At 41.4% G+C, this 20776-nt stretch overlaps 2 protein-coding genes across 3 annotated transcripts; one reads left to right on the top strand and one right to left on the bottom strand.

Annotated features, from left to right (window-relative positions):
* Positions 1-1253: 1253 nt before the first annotated feature.
* LOC109521756 (phosphatidylinositol 5-phosphate 4-kinase type-2 beta) lies at positions 1254-15377 on the top strand. Of its 2 annotated transcripts, XM_019879819.1 has the most exons (11): positions 1784-1894; positions 2270-2381; positions 5558-5655; positions 6908-7004; positions 7100-7252; positions 8172-8318; positions 11154-11192; positions 11373-11486; positions 11639-11897; positions 12076-12179; positions 14501-15377. In XM_019879819.1, the coding sequence occupies exons 3-11, from the start codon at positions 5591-5593 to the stop codon at positions 14579-14581; spliced, it is 1059 nt and encodes a 352-aa protein (XP_019735378.1). In that variant the 5' UTR covers positions 1784-1894; positions 2270-2381; positions 5558-5590; the 3' UTR covers positions 14582-15377. The 2 variants fall into 2 exon arrangements, with proteins under 2 accessions (XP_019735377.1, XP_019735378.1); XM_019879818.1 differs by lacking the exon at positions 2270-2381 and having other exon boundaries at positions 1254-1894.
* Positions 15378-18063: 2686 nt separating this feature from the next.
* psmb3 (proteasome 20S subunit beta 3) lies at positions 18064-20088 on the bottom strand. The gene is made up of 6 exons (XM_019879658.1): positions 19950-20088; positions 19000-19184; positions 18820-18927; positions 18559-18736; positions 18273-18367; positions 18064-18200 (listed from the first exon to the last, which is right to left on the bottom strand). The coding sequence occupies exons 1-6, from the start codon at positions 19950-19952 to the stop codon at positions 18152-18154; spliced, it is 618 nt and encodes a 205-aa protein (XP_019735217.1). The 5' UTR covers positions 19953-20088; the 3' UTR covers positions 18064-18151.
* Positions 20089-20776: the final 688 nt, after the last annotated feature.

The following is a 20776-nucleotide window of genomic DNA, read 5'->3' as shown; positions in this document are numbered from 1 at the left end:
CTTGACCAATCACGTGCGGCTTTAACCGAAAGGGGGGAAAAAACATGAAAAAAAAAAGTCGGCTCCTATTAGGAGCCGGCTCTAAGAGCCGGTTCGTTCGCGAACGACACATCACGACAGTGAAGCTGCGGGAATGAATAAGACAGTCGCGCGTCATAACTAGTAATAAGCTGATTCGGAACAAACGTTGAGCGCGTTGTAGCGCATATTTAGTCATTGACATGTACACACAATTGTATGTACACACACGTGTAAGCTTATGTTAAATTAATAATTATTTTCATTTTATATTTGAGCATTATGTTCTTTTGTGTCACAGTTACCTAGGTTATATTCCGTTTAATAATTGCTTAAACAAGTTTATGTTGATATTATATGATTGGTTAAGGAAACCAGGAAGTGTTTGGTGTTTCCGGGAAAGAGGGTGTGTTCTCGTTCGTTCGTTCGGAGGTGCAGACGTTGGGAAAATAAAAAACTTCCTTCAAAGGATTCCATCTCTCCTTTTGCCCATTTTTAAAGTAAAGCTATCCACTACAAAACTACGAACCTCTCAACTTACACATGTATTTGATCACTTATTTTTGGACATTTTAGGGGAAGCTGAGCTTCCCTTGCAGTCTTTGAGCGATCGCACCTGCATTGTTTTTCTTTAAATGACGTCACACGTCCGGGGTTTCTCTCTCGACAGAATCTCACTTCGGAAAAATATTTTGTTGAATTTACATATTACAAGTTATTTTTATACTTTATTTATTGACTTTTATTTATTTACTTGTAACATAAAATATTTCATTTGGTATTTTCTGAAATTACTTTACACTTGACCTTTAAAATAAAATGAAAAGCCTACCACTGAGCTGACATTAGCAACAGCCATTGTTTTGCTGAATTATTCAGACACATTTTACTACCTATGACACAAGTGCCTACCACAAAACCGACGATGTAAGTTGAGCTCCAAGTGTCGTCACCAAGCAGTCTTTCAGTCTTGTCTGTAGAACTGCTCACTCACGTTATCTTCCTCACCCACGTCATGCCGCATTACTTTTTTATTTTGTATTTTGTAAATAAAAAATAACAACAACCTAAATCTAGAAGGCAAACTGAAACACAACGACTTTTTGTCATCGGTGTAATTTTGGTCAGATGTAGTTACGTATTTCTGCCAGTTGTTTACAAACATTCTGAAAAGGTTTGTGGCTCTGATCAAGGTCAGTGGGAGTTCCAGTAGTTCACTCGGCGGGCTGCTGGGGGCGCTGTTGACCGAAACGCGTAAGACGCCATCTTGAGGAGACCACGAACCAACGCTGGTTGGCGATAACTGACAATAATTTTCGGCGCATCAGGATGAGATTACTGAATTCAAAGTGAACCCGAGTCACATGGGCTGTGGGCTATAAATATTAAGAGAGGGGCAAGAGGAGCTGTTGGACTAATGTTTGCCGTGTTGGGTTGTTTTTATGACGCAACGCCCGCTGTAGCCTGATGGCCAGCTAGCTGCTGTGTGGACCCGCGGCCTGTTCGGGAGGAGGAAGGGTGGTGACGGCGCAAAATGCACGACTACCCCTGACTCCCAACCAGACTGTTCCAAGACAGAGGCTCACTTCGAGTTGAACGACGAGCACAATGCACTTAAATTTTTTTTAAAGCTGTTCACTTTCCGATTTTTTGAGGGGGCTATGGGGTGCTGTTAGAACCTCCGAACGACTGTGAATGCCGTGGCGCGTGCTCTGAATTGCCAGTCCGAGACATGTCATCCAACTGCACCAGCGCAGCGCCTGTCAGCGCTAGCAAAACCAAGACGAAAAAAAAGCATTTTATAGGACAGAAAGTGAAACTGTTCCGTGCAAGCGAACCCATCCTCAGCGTGTTAATGTGGGGTGTGAATCACACGGTAACTTTTCTTTTTTTTAAATGTGCTTCGATTGACTTTTGAGTGGTGTGTTTATGTTGCTGTTTTGATTTAGATTGTCTGTTAACCACTTGCACTCCTCTAAAACCAGGACGATGTGAGCGTAATTCATCGACTGATATATCCGTTTTAGTGTGATGCTTGTGTGTTTCGGAGGGTGCAAGGCAGTTTCAATTGTCACCCCGTTGCACGGTACTTTGGCTGTTGCATGCGTGTGTCTGTGTGTGCCACCCTGCAGATTAATATACAACACTGAGCTCGTCCTCAGTCGGTTGCAAATTTGAACTCCAAGCACGTCGGAACTTTTTGCTTGTGTTGTCCGTGGTATTGACTGGAGTGGTGTCGCCGAATGTGCAGGCATGGTGGGAGGGGTGTGACCGGCAGCTGGAGCAGCAGGTTTCTCATTTTCACTTCCGCTGCTGCAGAAGGAATTCTGTTTTTAATCGACACTCACTGGACGCTTCATTTGGTACACCCGTGCATGCTTCATAGGAGATAATGCAAGAGATGCATCAAGTTTGCCCGCTCTTCCAAACGTGTTGTGAGATATATATATATATATATATATATATATATATATATATATATATATATGTATATGTATGTATGTATGTATGTATGTATGTGTATATCTATATGTGTGTGTATATGTGTTGCCTGAACCTTCCCTGTGGTCAGAGTTATTTTTAAAATGTTACCCCTTGAAGAGGCAACATGGTTGATGAGTTGTAAGCACACCTATCTCACAAATATGAGGTTCAGGGTTCAACTCTCAGCTCCGGGCTTCGTGTAGGAAGTTCGTGTTTTATCCGGGACATTCTAAAATGCTTAGTACTGAAATACCTGAATGCATTAATGTCTGAATACTGTGATCGGTTATCACCCAAATTTGTGTGGACATCCCTAATCATGCCCACTTCACCCTGTGAAGATATCAAAATAGAAGTCCCAACAATGAATCAGTTAATCGACAACTAATCAGTCATTGTCCTTGAGTGTTTTGAAAGGCGCTTATAAATAAAATGTATTATTATTATGATTATTATTTTAGATGATCAATTAATCATTCAGGTACCTTTTTTAAAAAAAAAATAATTGCCCAATTTGCTCAAAATGTCAGCTTCTCTGCAGTAAGTACAGTATCTGATTTCTGTAGTCCTCAATGAAAGCAGATTGTTTAGCTTTGTGTTGAATCAAAATAAAATATTTGCTTTTACTTTCAAAAACACTTTTTTTTGCCTATTTTCTCACGTTACGAACCAGACCAGCAACTGAATCATAATTCATTTTTTCTGCACTGTTAATTTGAAATTATGTCCTGTTTTTTAATAAAGGGGTGGAAATGAAAACATGCTTTAAAAAAATCTGATTCACGGATTCATTGATCAAATAAGAGAGAGACTTATTGATATAATCATTAGTTGCAGCCCTATATCAAAACGATAACTAATATATTAAAAATGCGATGCGCATTAAATGGTTTCCTGTTCATAGACACAGAAAAAGCGTAAAAACTGATCAGTCACCACCAAACTTTATGTAGACATCGCTACTCATGCCCACTTTAACCTCAAACCCCAATTAGGATGGATGCTGTACATAATAAACCAAAGTTGGTTTTTTTCCATTTTATTTATTTATTTATTTTTTAATACAAGTGTTGAGACTGTCTCTGTTCTCCTGTGCTTGGGTGAATTTTTCTCCAGCTACCTTCCACATTCCAAAAACATGCCTTAACTGAAGACACTTCGATTGATGTGCGACCAGTCAACCTCATGTAACCCTTATAACGATTCACCTTTCATTTGACTAAATAGGTTCCGAAAATAATCACCTTCATGCACTCTTCAACACCACTGCAAACTACAATCACACACGCTAATGGATACCTCTCTGACAGTGTCAATCAAAATCAAAACAATCCAATAAACTGGGCCAGAAAATTATGCTTCATGCTTTCTGTGAACATTTGTTTCCAGCCTCATTGCCAACCCAACTAGGTATGTACTGTATGTGGCATAAGAAAAGGAAAAACAAATCTAAATTTGAGTGCACATCCACACACAAAAAAAGAGAAGACAGTTGTCAATCGCTTTGTTATGTTAATTATTACTACTTACTGGTTTTGAGTGTGACTTGTCAACCTCAGCTTAATTGTAACAACAGGGATCTGCCCTATACTTGCATAAACCGCAGAGCAATCGACTAAACCTGTACTGTCACTGTTAAAAATATCAATAGCATTGTTCACAAAAAATACAAACAAACAAATTCATGGATGCAGCACTTGTGTTGAATCTTGTATGACTGCGCAGCTGTTCCGAATGTAGCCGGTGAGCATGCATCACCGTCACATTTTGTTGAGCCGAGTGAGACGCACAGTATCGATAGCAAAGGTTGCAGGCTGTCTAATAAGTAATATTTATTTTAAATAATGAAAAGTGCCCATGCAGGTCTGCCAGTTTATTGCACGCAATGCACTTTGTATCGGTTACTGTATCATAGCATGGAGTGATCTTTTTTTTTTTTTTTTTTTAAACTGTATCTGATGTTCTGTGATGAACTTTGGGAGTGGCTCTGTGGCTGCAGCTCATGAACAAGTTTGATCTGTGGTGTGGGCAGGCAGCCATCAGACAGGCAAGATTTCATCTTCTCATCAGCAATAGATTGCATTTTAAAGCTTGAAGATGAGAGACGGTTTTTTGGTGTTCAGCTAAGATTCTGGATTAGGTTGGTACATTTTCAGGAAGTTTGGAGAACATTTTAAAATCTAAAAGCGATAAAATGGCAATGTTTGCATTTGGTTGCACTCCACAGTCTGTCCGTTTTTTTTTTTTTAATTGTTTCAGAAAATCACGGCTGAATATGATTTTCTTTGAAATAGTGGAGTTATATTTCTTTGGTGGTCTTCAGCAAGTGTTTTGAAAGCCGTCTTTTCACATGGCAGCACAATTCATTTTACCTTTCAATGTTTGTCTCGAACAGTAAAACTCCGATCTGGCTTGTGTTTATGCCACAGCATGAGTATCGCAAAGTTAGCTACCTACAGAAATGATGTGACCAATACAATGTGGAGCCGAATACAATGTGACCAATCCAATGTCGATCTACACTAATACCATAAATAGCTTGTTTCAGTATTATGCAAATGAAAAGATACATTTTTATTATTATACAAATGGTCAATGGACCCTTACACCCATTTCAAATTTGGACTTTTGGTTGTTGGTTTTACCAAATAATGGATTGATAGACAATCCCAGGCCAAAGCAGAACCTCCACGGCTGTGGTGAAAAATTTCCTGTAATCTTGCACTTGTGCATTTCAGGAACTCTGTGGGGATTGAAAGATCGTGGATGCGTGTGAATCGTTAGTTGAGTTGAAATCGTACTGTCTGCAACTGAACTAAGGTTTTTTTCAAGTGCTGTTTGAGCACGTCATAATTTCTATTGACAGCAGCTTGCTCTGAATGACTGTTGGTGAACGCATGCTCGACATTGTTCAACTTGCATTTTACTTTTCAGCAGGGGATCATTTTCATGTTATTTCTTTGATCTATGTGTTATTCTTACAGTGCCGACAATATCTGTTTCTATTTCTCTCTTTCTCCTAGTTGTCTGATCCATTGCTCTTTTCCTCCGTCAGGTTAACGAGTTAAGTAATGTGCCTGTACCAGTCATGCTGATGCCAGATGATTTTAAAGCCTACAGTAAGATCAAAGTGGACAACCACCTTTTTAACAAGTAGGTACATTGATTTTCCTGTGCTCTCGTTGCCCATAAAGGCACTTCTGAAAAATATTTTTTTAAATGGTTCTGTCTGTTTTCTCAAAAGTGTTTGACTGCTTCCGTGCCTGAAATGGTCAGAATGAGTCAGACTTCCTCCAATATGACCACAGTGTCAAATATTTCATGTTTTCTGTAACTATTCTTTCGTAATCCTCCATTTTGTTGTTGGGAATCGGTACACGTACCATCCAATGCCCCTCCCAGAAAAGGAAGCTCGAATATTAGTCGTGAACCTTTTCTACAGCGCAGTCAAAGGAAAGATGTTGTTTTTCCGAACATTTAAAACACTTAACTTGCATGCTTTTGTCAACATTTCCAAGGACCAAGAATCCGAGCATACTTTACACAGCGCATTTTTTTGTCTTGCTGGGGTTATTTGCTTTTGAGAAGGCCTCCCTGTCTCATAAGCCACTGGTCACACTGCCCCATGTAACTGCTTTGCCAATGGCCAGCCCCATTTTTCTTTGCATAATGACAAAAGGCGAAGCCAAGGCTAGCTGCGTGTTGAGCCAAGAGTCTAAAAACCCACCTATCAATATATTCTAATTTTCAGAAATTAATGGCAATTTGTGCTACCAACAAAACTCCATGCAGCTATGCTTACCTTTACCTCTGCTGCTATGTTACATCACAATCTGGTGAAATTTAGAATCGCTCGCTCACAGGCACAATTTCGGAAAGAGGCGGCTCACGAGATTTACTGGGTTGTTTCGTTTGATGTGGCGTGGTCCTCCACACATCCAACCATTTGCACACCATCAATTCACAAGTATATAATTGACCATAATATGCGGCCTAAATGTTTCAGTGTCTCTCAAAACTGGGCATTGTCTCTTTAACCCTTTCATGCACCACCAATGATAAACTGTCACCTGATAACGTGATGAACTGTCCACCGGAGTAACCGCTGTCCCTGAAAAGGGTTAAACAGACCACAAACATCAATTGGAAAAGCATTAGTGTGGATGTGTCTAATGAAGTGCAAAGCAAATGTCTTCCTCCCCTTCCAGAGTGACAAAAGTGTACTGCTTCCTCGTCACACGTCCCGAATGTTTTTTTGAATCTCCTTTTGAATGGGATGTTGGCAAAGCGTCACAGTCATATTCTCATCCAAAAGGCGCAACAAAAAGATTTGCAATAATGTGCAAGAGTCGGACGAAACGAGCAAACGTAACATCGCTTGACTGTGTGAATTGTCCCTTGTCAGAGAAAACCTTCCTAGTCGCTTTAAGTTCAAAGAATATTGTCCCATGGTGTTCCGAAACCTGAGGGAGAGGTTTTGCATCGATGACCAAGACTACCAGGTAAGCGCTAAGTGACAAGAAGTCATTTTGTAATCGGATGAGCTCCTGCACTTATCGGAGAGGTCTTGAAGGAATCCCGTTGTTCTCTCTCGCAGAACTCCCTCACGCGAAGCGCTCCCCTCAACAGCGACTCCCAGGGTCGTTTTGGTAATCGCTTCCTCTCCAGCTACGACCATCGATTTGTAATCAAAACTGTGTCCAGTGAGGACATCGCTGAGATGCACAACATCCTCAAAAAATACCACCAGGTAGAATTCTTGCTTGCCGTTGAATTTGCTTGACAGCGTTGACATATACTATTGGGCAGATATTTTGAAAGTTGAAATGCGGCCTGGAAGAATTTTTGTTTTCTGAATGTGCCTTTAAACCAGGGGTGCCCAACCTTTTTTGACCAAAGATCTACTTTTCCATCAACCAACCTCCCGCGTTTGACCCGTTACCACACACACACACACACACACACACGCGCATATGCACACATGCCCTGATGAGCTATAGCCACCAAAAAAAATAAAGTAGACCCATGAGTTAATGAAAATCACTGCCTCCCTTCATCAAGACCTGACGCTGAGTTGTGGGACGCGCTTTTGCAGCATGTTCACAATCCTGGCTCACGTGTACCGTTTTAAAATGCTTCTCCCGGCACTCCAGATTGCCATTCTTTGCCAGTGCCATCGGTGAATTGTACACAAAACGCACTTTGCCTGATAATAATAATAATAATAAAGGCAACAACGCAACAGCTCTGATCGCAAGCTGCAATTGCAGAATGCTGAGCGCTAATAAGTTTCGGTGATGCAGGTCACGCGCCACCGTAGGTTGAAAGTGACCTCCTTTTTTCTTTTCTTTTTTTTTGAAATACTTTTTGTGAAAGTGAGACTGATAGGATGCTACGGGTGCAGTTTGCACTAACACAAAAATATACAATATGAATAACGCCAGAGACACACAAATGCCCCCCACCCCCCACACACACACACACACACCCCTCGCGATCAACTTGGGACGAGTCCGCGAGCTACCGGTCGATCGCGATCAACTCGTTGGGCACCCTTGCTTTAAACAATATAGCACTTGGGAGAAGAATTAACTTTATTCTGTGTCTTTGGTACCTCACTGCCACTTTTTGTGTCTTAGATGTACCTCTCTACTTTCCGTTATCCGCAGTTTATAGTGGAGTGTCACGGCAACACGCTGCTCCCTCAATTTCTGGGTATGTACAGGCTAACAGTGGACGGGGTGGAGACGTACATGGTCGTGACCCGGAATGTCTTCAGCCATCGCCTCACTGTTCATCGCAAATACGACCTCAAGGTATTTTGGCGAGCGTGCTCATGTGTGTCTGTCTATTATTTCTCAAATTTTTAACACAGGTTAGTGCAGCAGCCACATACGTGATATGCGGGTCACTAACCCGCTCTCGAAGCATGACCTGCACCATGAGGATAGAAGCATACGAATCAGTTAAGCTCTTTCTCCACATCTCATTTGCAATTCCCGTTTGCCCAAGCTGGATATCCATTGGCGAGTTCTGAATGAGTTTTCACGTTTCACCTTAATATTAGGGCTGAACGATGAAATGCATTTGTGATACAGTACGCAGTATGAGAAAATGCAATTTGCTAATTGCAAAGGCTGCAAGTTGACGGGTCAATGGGAGTGGAGGGCTTTACTGCAAGCAGCAACATCAACGCTGGAATAAAAAAAGCGTGCTCATTCTGCTCAATTTTTCTTGAGTTTTCCATCTCTATGCGCACGACTTGAGCGGCGACCAATGAAAACGCATCCTCCGGTCAAATCATTTGAAAATGGAAGGCCCCTCACCCCACCCTGCAAAGTTTTCACTAGTCACATAATGTTAAGGGCATAAAGACATCTGCCTTTACTTGGCCAGAAGTTGCATTGTCCGATTTCATGAGTGAAAAGATTTGACTTCTCATGAAATTGATCAGGAACTGCTGCAGCTTGTGATGCCTGCTGGCGCTTTTGAAATCGGAAGCTGCTGTGCCATTTAAGCGTCATATAATTGTACGTTCCCTTCACTGCAGCATGCTGCACGTGTGATGTGACTGACCGGAGATCGGTAGACGTAAATTTTTATACACCTCTATTTTATTTATCATCTCGATGCTTGAGAAGATGAATGTTTAAGAAGTGAAGTCCACGTTTCCGTATCATGTTTCATGAGACATGAAGTTTGATATTTTGAGGTGGTAAAGTCGGTGCTTTGTTTGCATTATTGCTGTAATCCAGTGTTTTTCAACCGGTGTGCCCCGGCACACTGGTGTGCCGTGAGACATTGTCGGGCGTGCCGCGGGAAAATATCCAATTTTTACGCCTGTGCGGTCTTTCGCCCAGAAAGTAATCATGTAGTACCCTCCCATACCGCTAGGGAGCAGCAACAGCTAGCCAATTGCCTTGTGTTACGACGAGAGACACGCGAATTTGGGACGCATGAATGCAGGACGACGGTGAAACAATAAATATGAAAGATGATAAAATACTGTTTTCTTTGTGTTCATTAGATTCCAATTCAAGCTATTATAACGTCATTCTTCAATGTTAAAAACTGTTATAGTAACAATATAACACGTTAGTTGGTAGGTGGGATGGGGGGGGGGGGGGGTCACATTTTCAGCTAGTGGTGTGCCGCGAGATTTTTTTTCAGTGAAAAAAAGTTCGAAAAACCCTGATCTAAACAGCCCCAGGTTTCACACTGATTGAGTATAAATAAACTGAGAAATTATATTTCAATTAAATACACTGTTCAGAGTGTCATTTTATCACATTTTTGGTTAGTGGTGTGCCGCAAAATTTTTCCAATGTAAAAAACGTGCCCTGGCTCAAAAAAGGTTGAAAAACACTGCTGTAATCCACACTTGTGAGTTTGTGTGATTTCTTGAAGTCATTTATACAGTATCACCTGTTTGAAGCTAAAAGTGCATGTTCAGATGTAGTTAGTGTGAGAAAATGATCAATTGTTTTGCCGCCCGGTCGTGGTAACGTTTAGTGTTGAACAATGATGTGCAGTCGAACTGAAGAAGACGCAGCTGTTGTTCATAAAAGACCAAAGAGAGAGTCAGAAAATGAGATTAATGACACATTTGTATTTGCTTGCAAATTGGAGTAAAGAAAACAACTAAAAAGAATCCTGTCCATGTTGTTTTATTGCAACTTAGAACCAGTCCTCACAGCCTTTCCATCCAAACCGCAATTCTGGGAGGAAATTCTATAGAGGCAGCAACCTTACTCTACATGGAATTACAAGTTCAATGAATCAGAGACAGAAGGGCGGCCTGGGGGTCGACTGGTTAGCACGTCGGCCTCACAGTGCAGGGGTACCGGGTTCAATTCCAGCTCCGGCCTCCCTGTGTGGAGTTTGCATGTTCTCCCCGGGCCTGCGTGGGTTTTCTGCAGGTCCTCCGGTTTCCTCCCACATTCCAAAAACATGCATGGCAGGCTGATTGAACACTCTAAAATTTAGAGTCTAAATTGTCCCTCGGTGTGAGTGTGAGCACGGATGGTTGTTCGTCTCTGTGTGCCCTGCAATTGGCTGGTGACCGATTCAGGGTGTCCCCCGCCTACTGCTCGAAGACAGCTGGGATAGGCTCCAGCACGCCCCGTGACCCTTGTGAGCATAAGCGGATCAGAAAATGAATGGATGTTGGCAAAGATCGTCACAATGCATTTCTTTTTGTTCGCGCAGTCTGCGCTTAATCTGCAATAATTTATTTGCAGTCATACCCTGCCCAAATCCAAAATGCTGTTGCCACGATGGTGGTTTTGCAATCTAAATCATATTTTGATCTCTGAATTATGTCCATCCCGAATGGACAGCACTGAGGTCTCTACAAACTTGTGTCGGATTGGAGTCTGTTTCTGATCAATAACGCCTTCCAAAACCAACAAACCCAATGGGAGTGATCGACAATGGTGCTGTACTGTATTTTTCCCTATTTTTCCTTTTCTTGTTTCACTTCATCATTGCTTCACTGCCAGCAGCCGTGAACGTTGTGGGCCCCCCCCTAATTTCAGATTTCTTTCATGGCAATGCCTTTTCAGAAAGTCTGACGTGAACCCACGAATCATGCTCCTTGCATTATCATCTATTTCTGTCATGTCTATTTATACCGATATTTCCTCTTTTAGGGTTCCACGGTCTCAAGGGAAGCAAGTGACAAGGAAAAGGTACGTTTGATTCCCCCCCAAAAAAAATGAGATGACAACAAATGGAAGAAATTAATTTTGATCTATTTTCGATGAGCGTTCGTTTGATCAGGGAGTGGTGTTGTGCAGACAAACTGGAATTTGTTGAAGACAGTTGCACAGAAAAATTCTGCATGCCCTATTGTTGTCTGCTCTCCTCAGGCAAAAGAGCTCCCCACTTTCAAAGACAACGACTTCCTGAATGAAGGCCACAAGCTGCAAATAGGAGACGACAACAAGAAGTACTTCTTGGACAAGCTAAAACATGATGTCGAGGTAAATTTGTCAAAGCACAGCTGACATTTGCAGTTTACGCCGTGAAGCAAGGAGCACCGCAGTTCTGAGTTTTTGTTTTTTTTTTTTCCCCTCATGAAATACAGCTCTGCAAATTGATTGGAGTCCACAAAATGCAATGTTGTATGTTTCAGTTCCTGGCCACTCTGAAGATCATGGATTACAGTCTTCTCGTGGGGATCCACGACGTGGAACGAGCCGAGCAGGAGGAGATGGATGTGGAGGCTGGTGCCGATGAGGAAGAGTATGAGAATGATGGGATGGGTGGAGGCGTTCTCACTGGCTCCTTTGGCACACCACCCGACAGCCCAGGAAACCCCCTCAACTGTGGCTTCTTTGGGCCCGGGGACTTTGACCCCTCTGTTGATGTTTACGCAATCAAGAGCCATGACAGTGAGCAGTAACTTTTTACGCTCTTCTCTTTTTGCATGTCATTTGCTCTTTATTTGCATTTGCTGAAATAATGTAAACATGCTATTTTTTTTAAGTTACACACTGAGCCAATCCTTCATAATTAAAACTCATTTTTTTATGAAAGTAGAACCACCTGATGAGTTACTCCCCCCCAAAGGTTCTGTCAAGAAGGAGGTGTACTTCATGGCGATCATCGACATCCTCACCCATTACGATGCGAAGAAAAAAGCTGCACATGCTGCCAAAACTGTGAAACACGGGGTGAGCATCGTGACTTTTTATTTGGCTTTGGTCCGAATCTGGTTATGTAAGAGGACATTAGCCAGCATCTTTCCGTTTGGTTACTCTGATATTCAACAATAATTTGCGCCGCTGACCGATGGCCGTCGAACATGGCTCTTCAGATCAAGCGTGATTGAATTTCATATGCTTAGTATTACGGCTTAAATGTTTGATTGTTGATTGTTTGTTTGAATTTAGCACAATGTGCTTTGCTGTGGACATGGAGAGCGAGCGATCAAAGGTGATGGTTCCTTAGAGAAATGCGCAACCAGAGCTCTTCTGGGTCCTTTCAGTTTGGGTTTTTTGCTGAGGAAATTTCAGAGCGAGATGATCTGGGAACATTTGGCGTAAAGGTTATTCAAATTCTAAAAATGCTTCGGAAATACAGTATGCCTCAATGAACCATTAACCCACTTGACAAGTGCCGAATGTTATATATCGGATGTATTTAATCATGGAAATCAATGAACGCTACTTTGTTAGACCCGTAACACAGATTTTTCGGGATGTTTGAAGAAAAGAAAAAAATTCCATCATCTGACATGAATGGTGTCCTGTACGGCATGGTGTCGGGCTACCCTGACCAGTATGCCTTTCATGAATGCGATTAAATTAACACCATATTGTTTTTAAAAAAAAATCACGGCCACATTGAACAGTCTTTCAGCCACACTGCTTTCAGCTGTTCGTATCAAGGAGTGCTTGTTGCATCCTATTTTGCCCAGCCCCAGCTCCTTCCAAGCTACCTCTGGCTCGCTAATTTGGCTAAACACGATGCAGAGCCGCAAGTTCCGTTTCACCTCTGGTCTCAGCGCAGCACAAATTACTAAGCATCTCCTCCATGCCAGCGAATGAGCAACACTTCTTCCAAGTATCATCACGAAAAGAAGACAGGGGCCTCAGTAACCAGTAAAAGACAGACGAGCCATGCTAATAGCTAAGCGATCAAGTTGGACATAAAACACCGAAATAGGTGATTGGGTGACACAGTACGCTAGTTAGACTAGTCTGGCTGCAGCCGGCTGTCTTATCGTGGAGAGTAATCTGCATCAGTCGTTATTATTAGCCTACTAATAAGCATCATTTACCAATAGTCAACTAAAAGTGTAAATTTGTAATAAGAATAAGAAAACCTTTACTCGTCTCACAATGGAGAAATTCCCAATTTACAGCAGCAAAATTATGAAAGGAAGAAAGTAGAAGAACAAAAAGTATAGGAGCTGCTGTAAAGGCAGCCACTCTCGCGGCGCCATCTTGAAGTCAAAATAACATCATGACAAAATAATACAACACAACACATGAGACACAGAGTCATTCAATCTTAACCACTTTTCTGCATACTCTTTGTTGTTTGAAGCAGTTATAGATGAAAGATGAGAACATTGTCCCATTTTCTGAGCTAGGTACAACTTTATTGTAGTAGGTAAGACCCAAAATCAACATTTAGTAACTTTTGTCACTCACATTTGGTGATGAAAAGCATCACTCGTGTCACTCCGTTACAGCGGTGTTGGACCCAAGTCCCGGCACCAATACTGTATCGCGAATCTAAAAATAACGCAATACCATAGTTACCAAATATCAGTATTGAGCGGGGGGGGGCTGAAGAACGCACTCTGTGCCAGATGTTCGCTCGGTTATTTGTTCGCGTGATTTCGCCCGCTAGATTGCACAGATTATGCAATACCAGTGATCAGGCTCCCCATACATTTTAGAGTTATTTTCAAGATCCTCTTATTTGTTTTCAAATCTCTAAATAACCTCGCGCCACCTTACCTCTCTGAGCTCATCCGCCCCTACACACCTGCCCGGCGCCTCAGGTCTGCGGACCAGACATTATTAGAAGTACCAAGAACTAAACTGAGGCTCAGAGGGGATCGAGCCTTTTCTGTTGCTGGTCCCTCTCTCTGGAATGACATCCCACTGAACATTTGGCAAGCCTCCTCGCTGCCCATCTTCAAAACCCGCCTCAAAACTCACTTGTATTCTTTGGCATTTGACTCAGCATGACTTAGATTGTTCTTGATTTTGCTGTTCGGTGCTTTCTACTGTTATTACCGATTTGCTTTACTGTTTGTTGTATATGTTAATTTGCTCCATGTACAGCACTTTGTATGCAGCGATGGCTGTTTGAAAGTGCTCTATAAATACAGTTGAGTTGAGTAAATGCCGCTCTTGCTGCATTTGGTTTGTTTGAAGTGAGGAAGTTAATGAAAGAATGTCATTGGCAGGATCATCTTCCAAGTTTCCTTTTCATCCGTTTGGTCCCTCGTTCTCATTCCTTGGCTCGTGTTTTCCAGGCCGGGGCCGAGATCTCGACGGTGAACCCGGAGCAGTACTCCAAGCGCTTCTATGAGTTCATGTCCAATATCTTGTCATAGACTCTTTTCCACTCTGCCTGCCCAGCCACTCACAGATCTGGCACACACACACACACACACACACACACACACACACGTACGTGTGCACACTTTATTACACGTGAGTCCTCCGCGTCAGACAGTCTCTCTTGTCCTCACCCTCTTCAAAGAGCCCATGGTTAGGTCAAGTTATGTGTTGAGGCTTTTACAGAACCGCAAACACAAATGAACAGTGCCCCCCACCCTCTTACCCCCAGTTTTGGAAAGAGCATCCTGATAACTTCCTTTGTTTCGCTGAATTTTCGTTTGAATTATTGCTCCTCTGTTTCCGCGTCCTACCTTATCACTCCTCTCGCCAGCACAGGAACTGTCTCACTGATGCCTTGAATTAGTGCCCGCGCCTCAGCACCGTCTTCTCACTTTCTCTTCATGTTGCTATACCTTGATTTCCATTGGATGTGTACACAAACACAGATTGCATGACATACTTTTAGCAGCCTTCTTTGGGCTTCTCTTTCAGTATCGACAACAGAAAAACCCAACCTACTTCTGATAATTTGGAATAACCGGATGTAAACGTTCTTACTGATGATGTAGACCAATAAGTAAAAGAATGCAGTTATCAATATGCATGGCTGATGTGCACATGAGACTCCACCAGTTAGTTCAACATCGAACCGCTGACCTTAACATCTGAGTGTTACAATGAAAATAGGAACAACACGCGCGCATAAATCGGTGTTTGAATGTTATATTGCCACATTGGTTTTAACAAATTTTGGAATATTAAACATGAGCTTGGTAAAGGTTGGTCAATGAAAAAAAGAGCAATTTAAAAAAGGGGGAAATTCAGCAGCAAATATATGGTTTTATCACAATACAAATCATTTTTTAAAATATCTTGTTTACATTGATGTAGCAATTTTGTGTTTGTATACAGTATTGTTTTGTTAACGAAAGACATTAGAAAAAAAAGGTTACTTGAAAATGATTCATTGCATATTAAAGGGAGTTTTATCTTGTGTTTGATTATTTCTGTATCAACTGCAGCGTTAGTATGTTGCATGTATAAGCCTTTACCAACGGGCTTACCTGGGCTGGCCAAACATGAATCAGTTTATCAGAATTTTGTTTTTAATTTGTTGCTGTTTCATTCACTTCACATTCTTAGCATGAGTTGATCAACCTCCAGACGATTCTCTGCAGCAATGTGGCCATCATGATCGTGTGAACCAAGAGCGGGCCTGTCAGAAATCTGTTTCAGATGATTCTCCCACTAATTGAACGTTGTCGCTGCACCAGTTCACGAAACCCACTCTTAAGAGGCCCAGCTATCAGAAGGCATTCAATTCCACATTATTCTGCCATTTATTTATTTATCAATCAAATCACTGGGGCAGGGTGACACGGTGGTCGACTGGTTAGCACATCCACTTCACAGTGCAAAGGTGCAAGGTTCAATTTCGGCTCCGGCCTTCCTGTTTGGAATGGATCTTCTCCCCATGCCTGCATGGGTTTTCTCTGGATATTGCAGTTTCCTCCCACATTCCAAAAACATGCATGTCAGGTTAACAGAACACTCAAAATTGTCCGTGAGTGTGAGTGCAAATGGTTGTTTGTCTCTATGTGCCCTGCAAGTGTGCTGATTTATGGGCCTATCACACTGCCGCAAAATCAACTCCAGATATCACGAGTGATCCATGGGTGCATGTTTGTCAGCATTGCTAAGAGGAACGAAGCGGCGACTATCGCGACGGCAGATAGGGAGAACCACAAGTGTGAATCCTTCCAATCACACAAAGGCTTGGAAGGTTACAAGTTAGTTTCGGTTTCAGGGTGTATGAACTTCGACTTGCATGGTTTAATCTTTGAGACAAGCATACTGGCAGAAGTAACCAGGTCGCCTTTAGCCAGGGGTGAACTCCTGAAACAATTTCAAGAACTATGATTTGACATCTTGAGTAGTATGCTTTATAACTTGAGTTACTTCAAACTTCTTTTACAGTTCAAACCACATTTCCAATTCTGAGCTTGTAAACAGTGGTGGAACAACGACTGAATAAAGATATATTGGCAATTACTCGTGCTGTTAATTTAGGGCAGCTGTTTTTTGTTGTTTTTAAACACAAAATGTGACCACAGAGCCCCCAAACATTACACTAACCCAGGGGTCGGCAACCCAAACTGTTGAAAGAGCCATATAGGACAAAAAAACAAAACATATGTCTGGAGCCGCAAAAAAATAAAAGCCTTCTATAAAACTTACAATGAAGGAAACACATGCTGTATGTATGTAGGAGACTGGACTGTCTCAGAATTGTTTGTTATTCATTCCTTTGTTGTGTGTTCACAAACGCCGCCATAGAATTTATTTTTAAATTTCCTCGCTTGATTTTTTTTGTTTTGGTGCATTATTTTCGCTTTTCTTAGTGTCAGTGAAGCGGTCATTAATTTCCGTTTTTCTGAGGCTGTCTTTGAACGCTTCTCGAGTCGAACGAGAAGAGAGAAGGCAGACGCAGACATGTCTGTGTTTGTCGAGACTGTTAAAAGCATAAATACAGCTCTCCTTTTTCGGAGCTGCAACATGTATCTATATCTATTTGAGCTATATTAGCCTACTATCAAAATCTTTTTCCATTTTCAAACATTTTTTATCAAGCTCCGGGGAGCCACTCGATGTCGCTAAAGAACCGCATGCAGCTCTGGAGCCGTGTTGCCGACCCCTGCACTAATCAATGGTTGCGCTTCATTTGGGTTTAGCTATAAGATATACAGGTATTGAATTTATGCCTAAAGACACAATCAATAAGGATTTCTTTTTAAATCAAGGTTGGCTTCAGTTGTCATCAACTGTCTTGCTAGAGACCGCAACATGAACAGGAAGCACATTTCTTCATTTGGTGAATTTTGGGTTGTAGCTGTAAACTACAATCAGTTATATAAATAAATAAACAATGTGCAGACAACCTATATCAGGGGTGCCCAACCTTTTTTTGACCAAAAATCTACTTTTCAAGCAACCAAGCTCCCACGATTGAACCGACCCGTTAACCGCACCTGCACGCATAATATACACGCAGGCGCGCACGCTATGATGAACAACAGCCATAATGGCCCCTAACGAAACTGAAAAATAAAATAGAATAGTTTGTGAGTTTGTGACCACTGCCTACCTTAGTTGAGACGTGACTTGTTTTTTTAAGTGAAATTGATAGGATGCTTAGGGTGCATTTTCACTAACACAAAAACATACTGTATAACACAGACACATTTTTTTTCCCCGATTTCCCCCTACACCCCTCGCGATTGATTTATAACCAGTCTGCGGGCTACTGGTCAGTCTCGATCGACGTATCGGGCACCCCTGACCTATAATGAATTTACATTTTTGAATTGAACCACTGCAAATAAATTCAGTTTTCCGCAATACTGTAGTTCTTGAGATATACCTGTAGATACCTCATATTTATTTACCGATACCTTGAGAAAATTACACAACATCAGACTGTGTAAACAAATTTATTTAACAATATAAAGGGAGGGAAAAAAAACCTGCGTGTTTTCAAATAAACATTTGAGATTGGTGGGGTTTTAATCCATCCTAGCCTTCAAGCTTCTTTTGGTGATCTTGTCTTTTTCACTGGAAGAAAAGACTGTCAATCACTGCACATCTTATTGCTCCAACCTATTGAAATACTGTCACTGTACTTACATGACATGTACGACGACGCCCATGCCAGACAGTGCATCCCGATCAAGTGCATTCAGCATGGCCTGCGAAATGGTCTCAAACAGGTCCTCGGGCTCCTGTGTGACCAAACAAATTTCTAACATACTATACATACAGCATACCCCTGCAAAGTCATTTGCATCCCCGCCCTATCTTAGATTTCTATGTGACTGTTTATTGATTACATTTTTTTTTTTTAATGGTCTCTACATTATGGATTTTCACCTATTGCAAGTGGGAAAGCCCCTCTTTTTGACACATAACTTACCAGGTCGGGCTCCCACAAAGATTCACACATGCCGTACATCTGCTCCGAGCAGGTCCCGCTCACGACAAAGTCCTCCGTCACCATGGGACATCCGATCAAATCCAGGGAGCAGATGAATGGCTCAAAGGTCTTCGGATCGAGCCCGGCAATCACAGGCTCGATGTAGTAAGGCCCGAACCTATCAGGGAAAATCACCATGAGATTACATCTTGTCTGTACGCACCTTTTGAGACTAACGTGTAGCCATGAAAATGCACACACCTCCTTTCATATAGAAGGTTCGACACCATGCTCATGAAAGTTTTGGGTTTGATCTGGCGACCCTCCTTCAGTTCATAAAGGTTCAATCGGAATTTAAGCCTCTGGGATCTGTACACATTGATCAAAAAAAAAAAAAATTACGACCGTTTTGACTGAACTCAAACTGTCACACACACTTACACTGTCTGAACATCAGTGGCCAGCCCAGCCAGCCCGATGAAAAGCCTCTCGCCCATGGGGAAGAGCTTCTCGAAATCGGTTGTTACCATCTGAGCCTGGATGCCAAATCTGCGGTCGGATGCGATGGCCACACAATTCTTCCCCCTCATGGCCATGACGGCCCCTCCATTATACGACATAATAGACTGCATGGGGGAGGACGAAGGAGAGACACCACAATTACAGTACAGTATCAAACATTGAAAATGCTGCGAATCACATATAATTCATGCAGAAACAATATTAGACAAGAATTTTTAAAAATGTAATTTTACACAATTTTCTTGTCACTTGAACACCAACTATGCACTGAGTGTGAGACGAATCTATACGGTGGGCAATTACACGTTACATTGTGATGTCTGAACAGTACGATGCATATTAAGCTAGCTACTATACACGCTTTATATTATCAACATTTATTTTTATCATTGAGCACTTCCTGTTCGAATATGACTTTAAACGTGCAACTGAACAACTTTGCAAACACTATGCGTATCAACATTTTTTTCATATACTGTACGTATGTTATATATCTGTTTCGTTAAGTACCTTGGCTAAATTAATTACTGACAATTTCACGGTGCGTTCACGGAAACCAAGGGTAATAAGACTACATACAATATAGCAAGCGATTCATTCATCATGGAAGCGTGATAACAACGGCGCTGAGACCATTACAGGCTAACAATGATGTATTTGCTTATGAATTGTCCTACACATGTAAACTTATCGAACACTTTCTGAAACAGCAACAGTAGCCTTCCCCAATTAAATTGGACTACATACTACATAATACAACAAAATCATATTGCGGCCATGCTACACATTAGCATAGCTGAGATCTCCCTTCACGTAAAAATCAATTTCAAGTTTCAATCCCGTCGTTCAATAATGTTACGTGTTCCTACCATTGTGAAGATGTCGTAGTGCAATTGTCACAAACAGAACTTTACACTGAGCCTCGTTGTTTTTCTTTTAAACTAGCTTCCCGGAGTGACTACACAATTCTGAAGAAAGGCTGAGATCATACAAACAGCCTGATGTGTAACAGAATGCTCGAATATGATTGGCTCTTTAAGAACGATTTCATTGGTTGTCTAGGTGGTCAGCATAGTTTCTTTGAGGCGAGTAAAGCGAAATAAAAAAACTGGTTGGTTCCTGTGTACTGTATGTGGTTTTACATTATGAATGCAATGTATTGTATTTGAGATGTGTACAAAATAATAAGAGATGAAATAATCTTTTAACAAACACGATTACGCATGTTGGTGCTGTATTTTTCTATGTATAACTATTAATATTTACCAAACTGTCTAGAGGTATTCCAATAAAAGTAATGGAATTACAACAAGAAGAAAAAGTTTCTATATGCAGTGAAAATGGGTATATTCGAAATAAATTAATGTGCAAAATTTTTATTGGGGGGGAACGTATAAATGCAGTGGCGGACCCTGAGGGCCAGCAAGGCCTTCTCTGCTGGCCTAAACATTCTCAGAAAAGTAAATTTACTTTTATGTATTTTATGTTATTTTATAATTTATGTTATTTTATTTTCATAAATATGTAAACAAAATTATTCTCTGTATTCTTTACGTTGTATTATTTCCACTTAGTTGAGTGGCTTTCAATGTTATTTTAAATAACATACGCTTGATGGGTACAAAGACTGTGTGTGATAAATAACTTATTTATGATGGTAGAGTTTTTAACCAATCATATTTCAGCTAGCTGTATT

This window comes from Hippocampus comes, unplaced genomic scaffold (genome assembly GCF_001891065.2).
Source record: "Hippocampus comes isolate QL1 unplaced genomic scaffold, H_comes_QL1_v1.1 scaffold158, whole genome shotgun sequence".
NCBI lineage: Eukaryota > Metazoa > Chordata > Actinopteri > Syngnathiformes > Syngnathidae > Hippocampus > Hippocampus comes.
This window is presented reverse-complemented; position numbering and strand designations above follow the sequence as displayed.

Bases quoted from the DNA above. Each gene is read 5' to 3' on its own strand.
- LOC109521756 (XM_019879818.1), top strand. From the start codon at position 1,751: ATGTCATCCAACTGCACCAGCGCAGCGCCTGTCAGCGCTAGCAAAACC. The intron at 7,005-7,099 runs GTAAGCGCTAAG...TCTCTCTCGCAG, and splicing joins TCGATGACCAAGACTACCAG to AACTCCCTCACGCGAAGCGC. The intron at 11,898-12,075 runs GTGAGCAGTAAC...TCCCCCCCAAAG, and splicing joins CGCAATCAAGAGCCATGACA to GTTCTGTCAAGAAGGAGGTG.
- psmb3 (XM_019879658.1), bottom strand. The intron at 18,737-18,819 runs GTGTGTGCATTT...TTTCCCTGATAG, and splicing joins AACCTTCTATATGAAAGGAG to GTTCGGGCCTTACTACATCG. The intron at 18,201-18,272 runs GTAAGTACAGTG...CTTTTCTTCCAG, and splicing joins GGCGTCGTCGTACATGTCAT to TGAAAAAGACAAGATCACCA.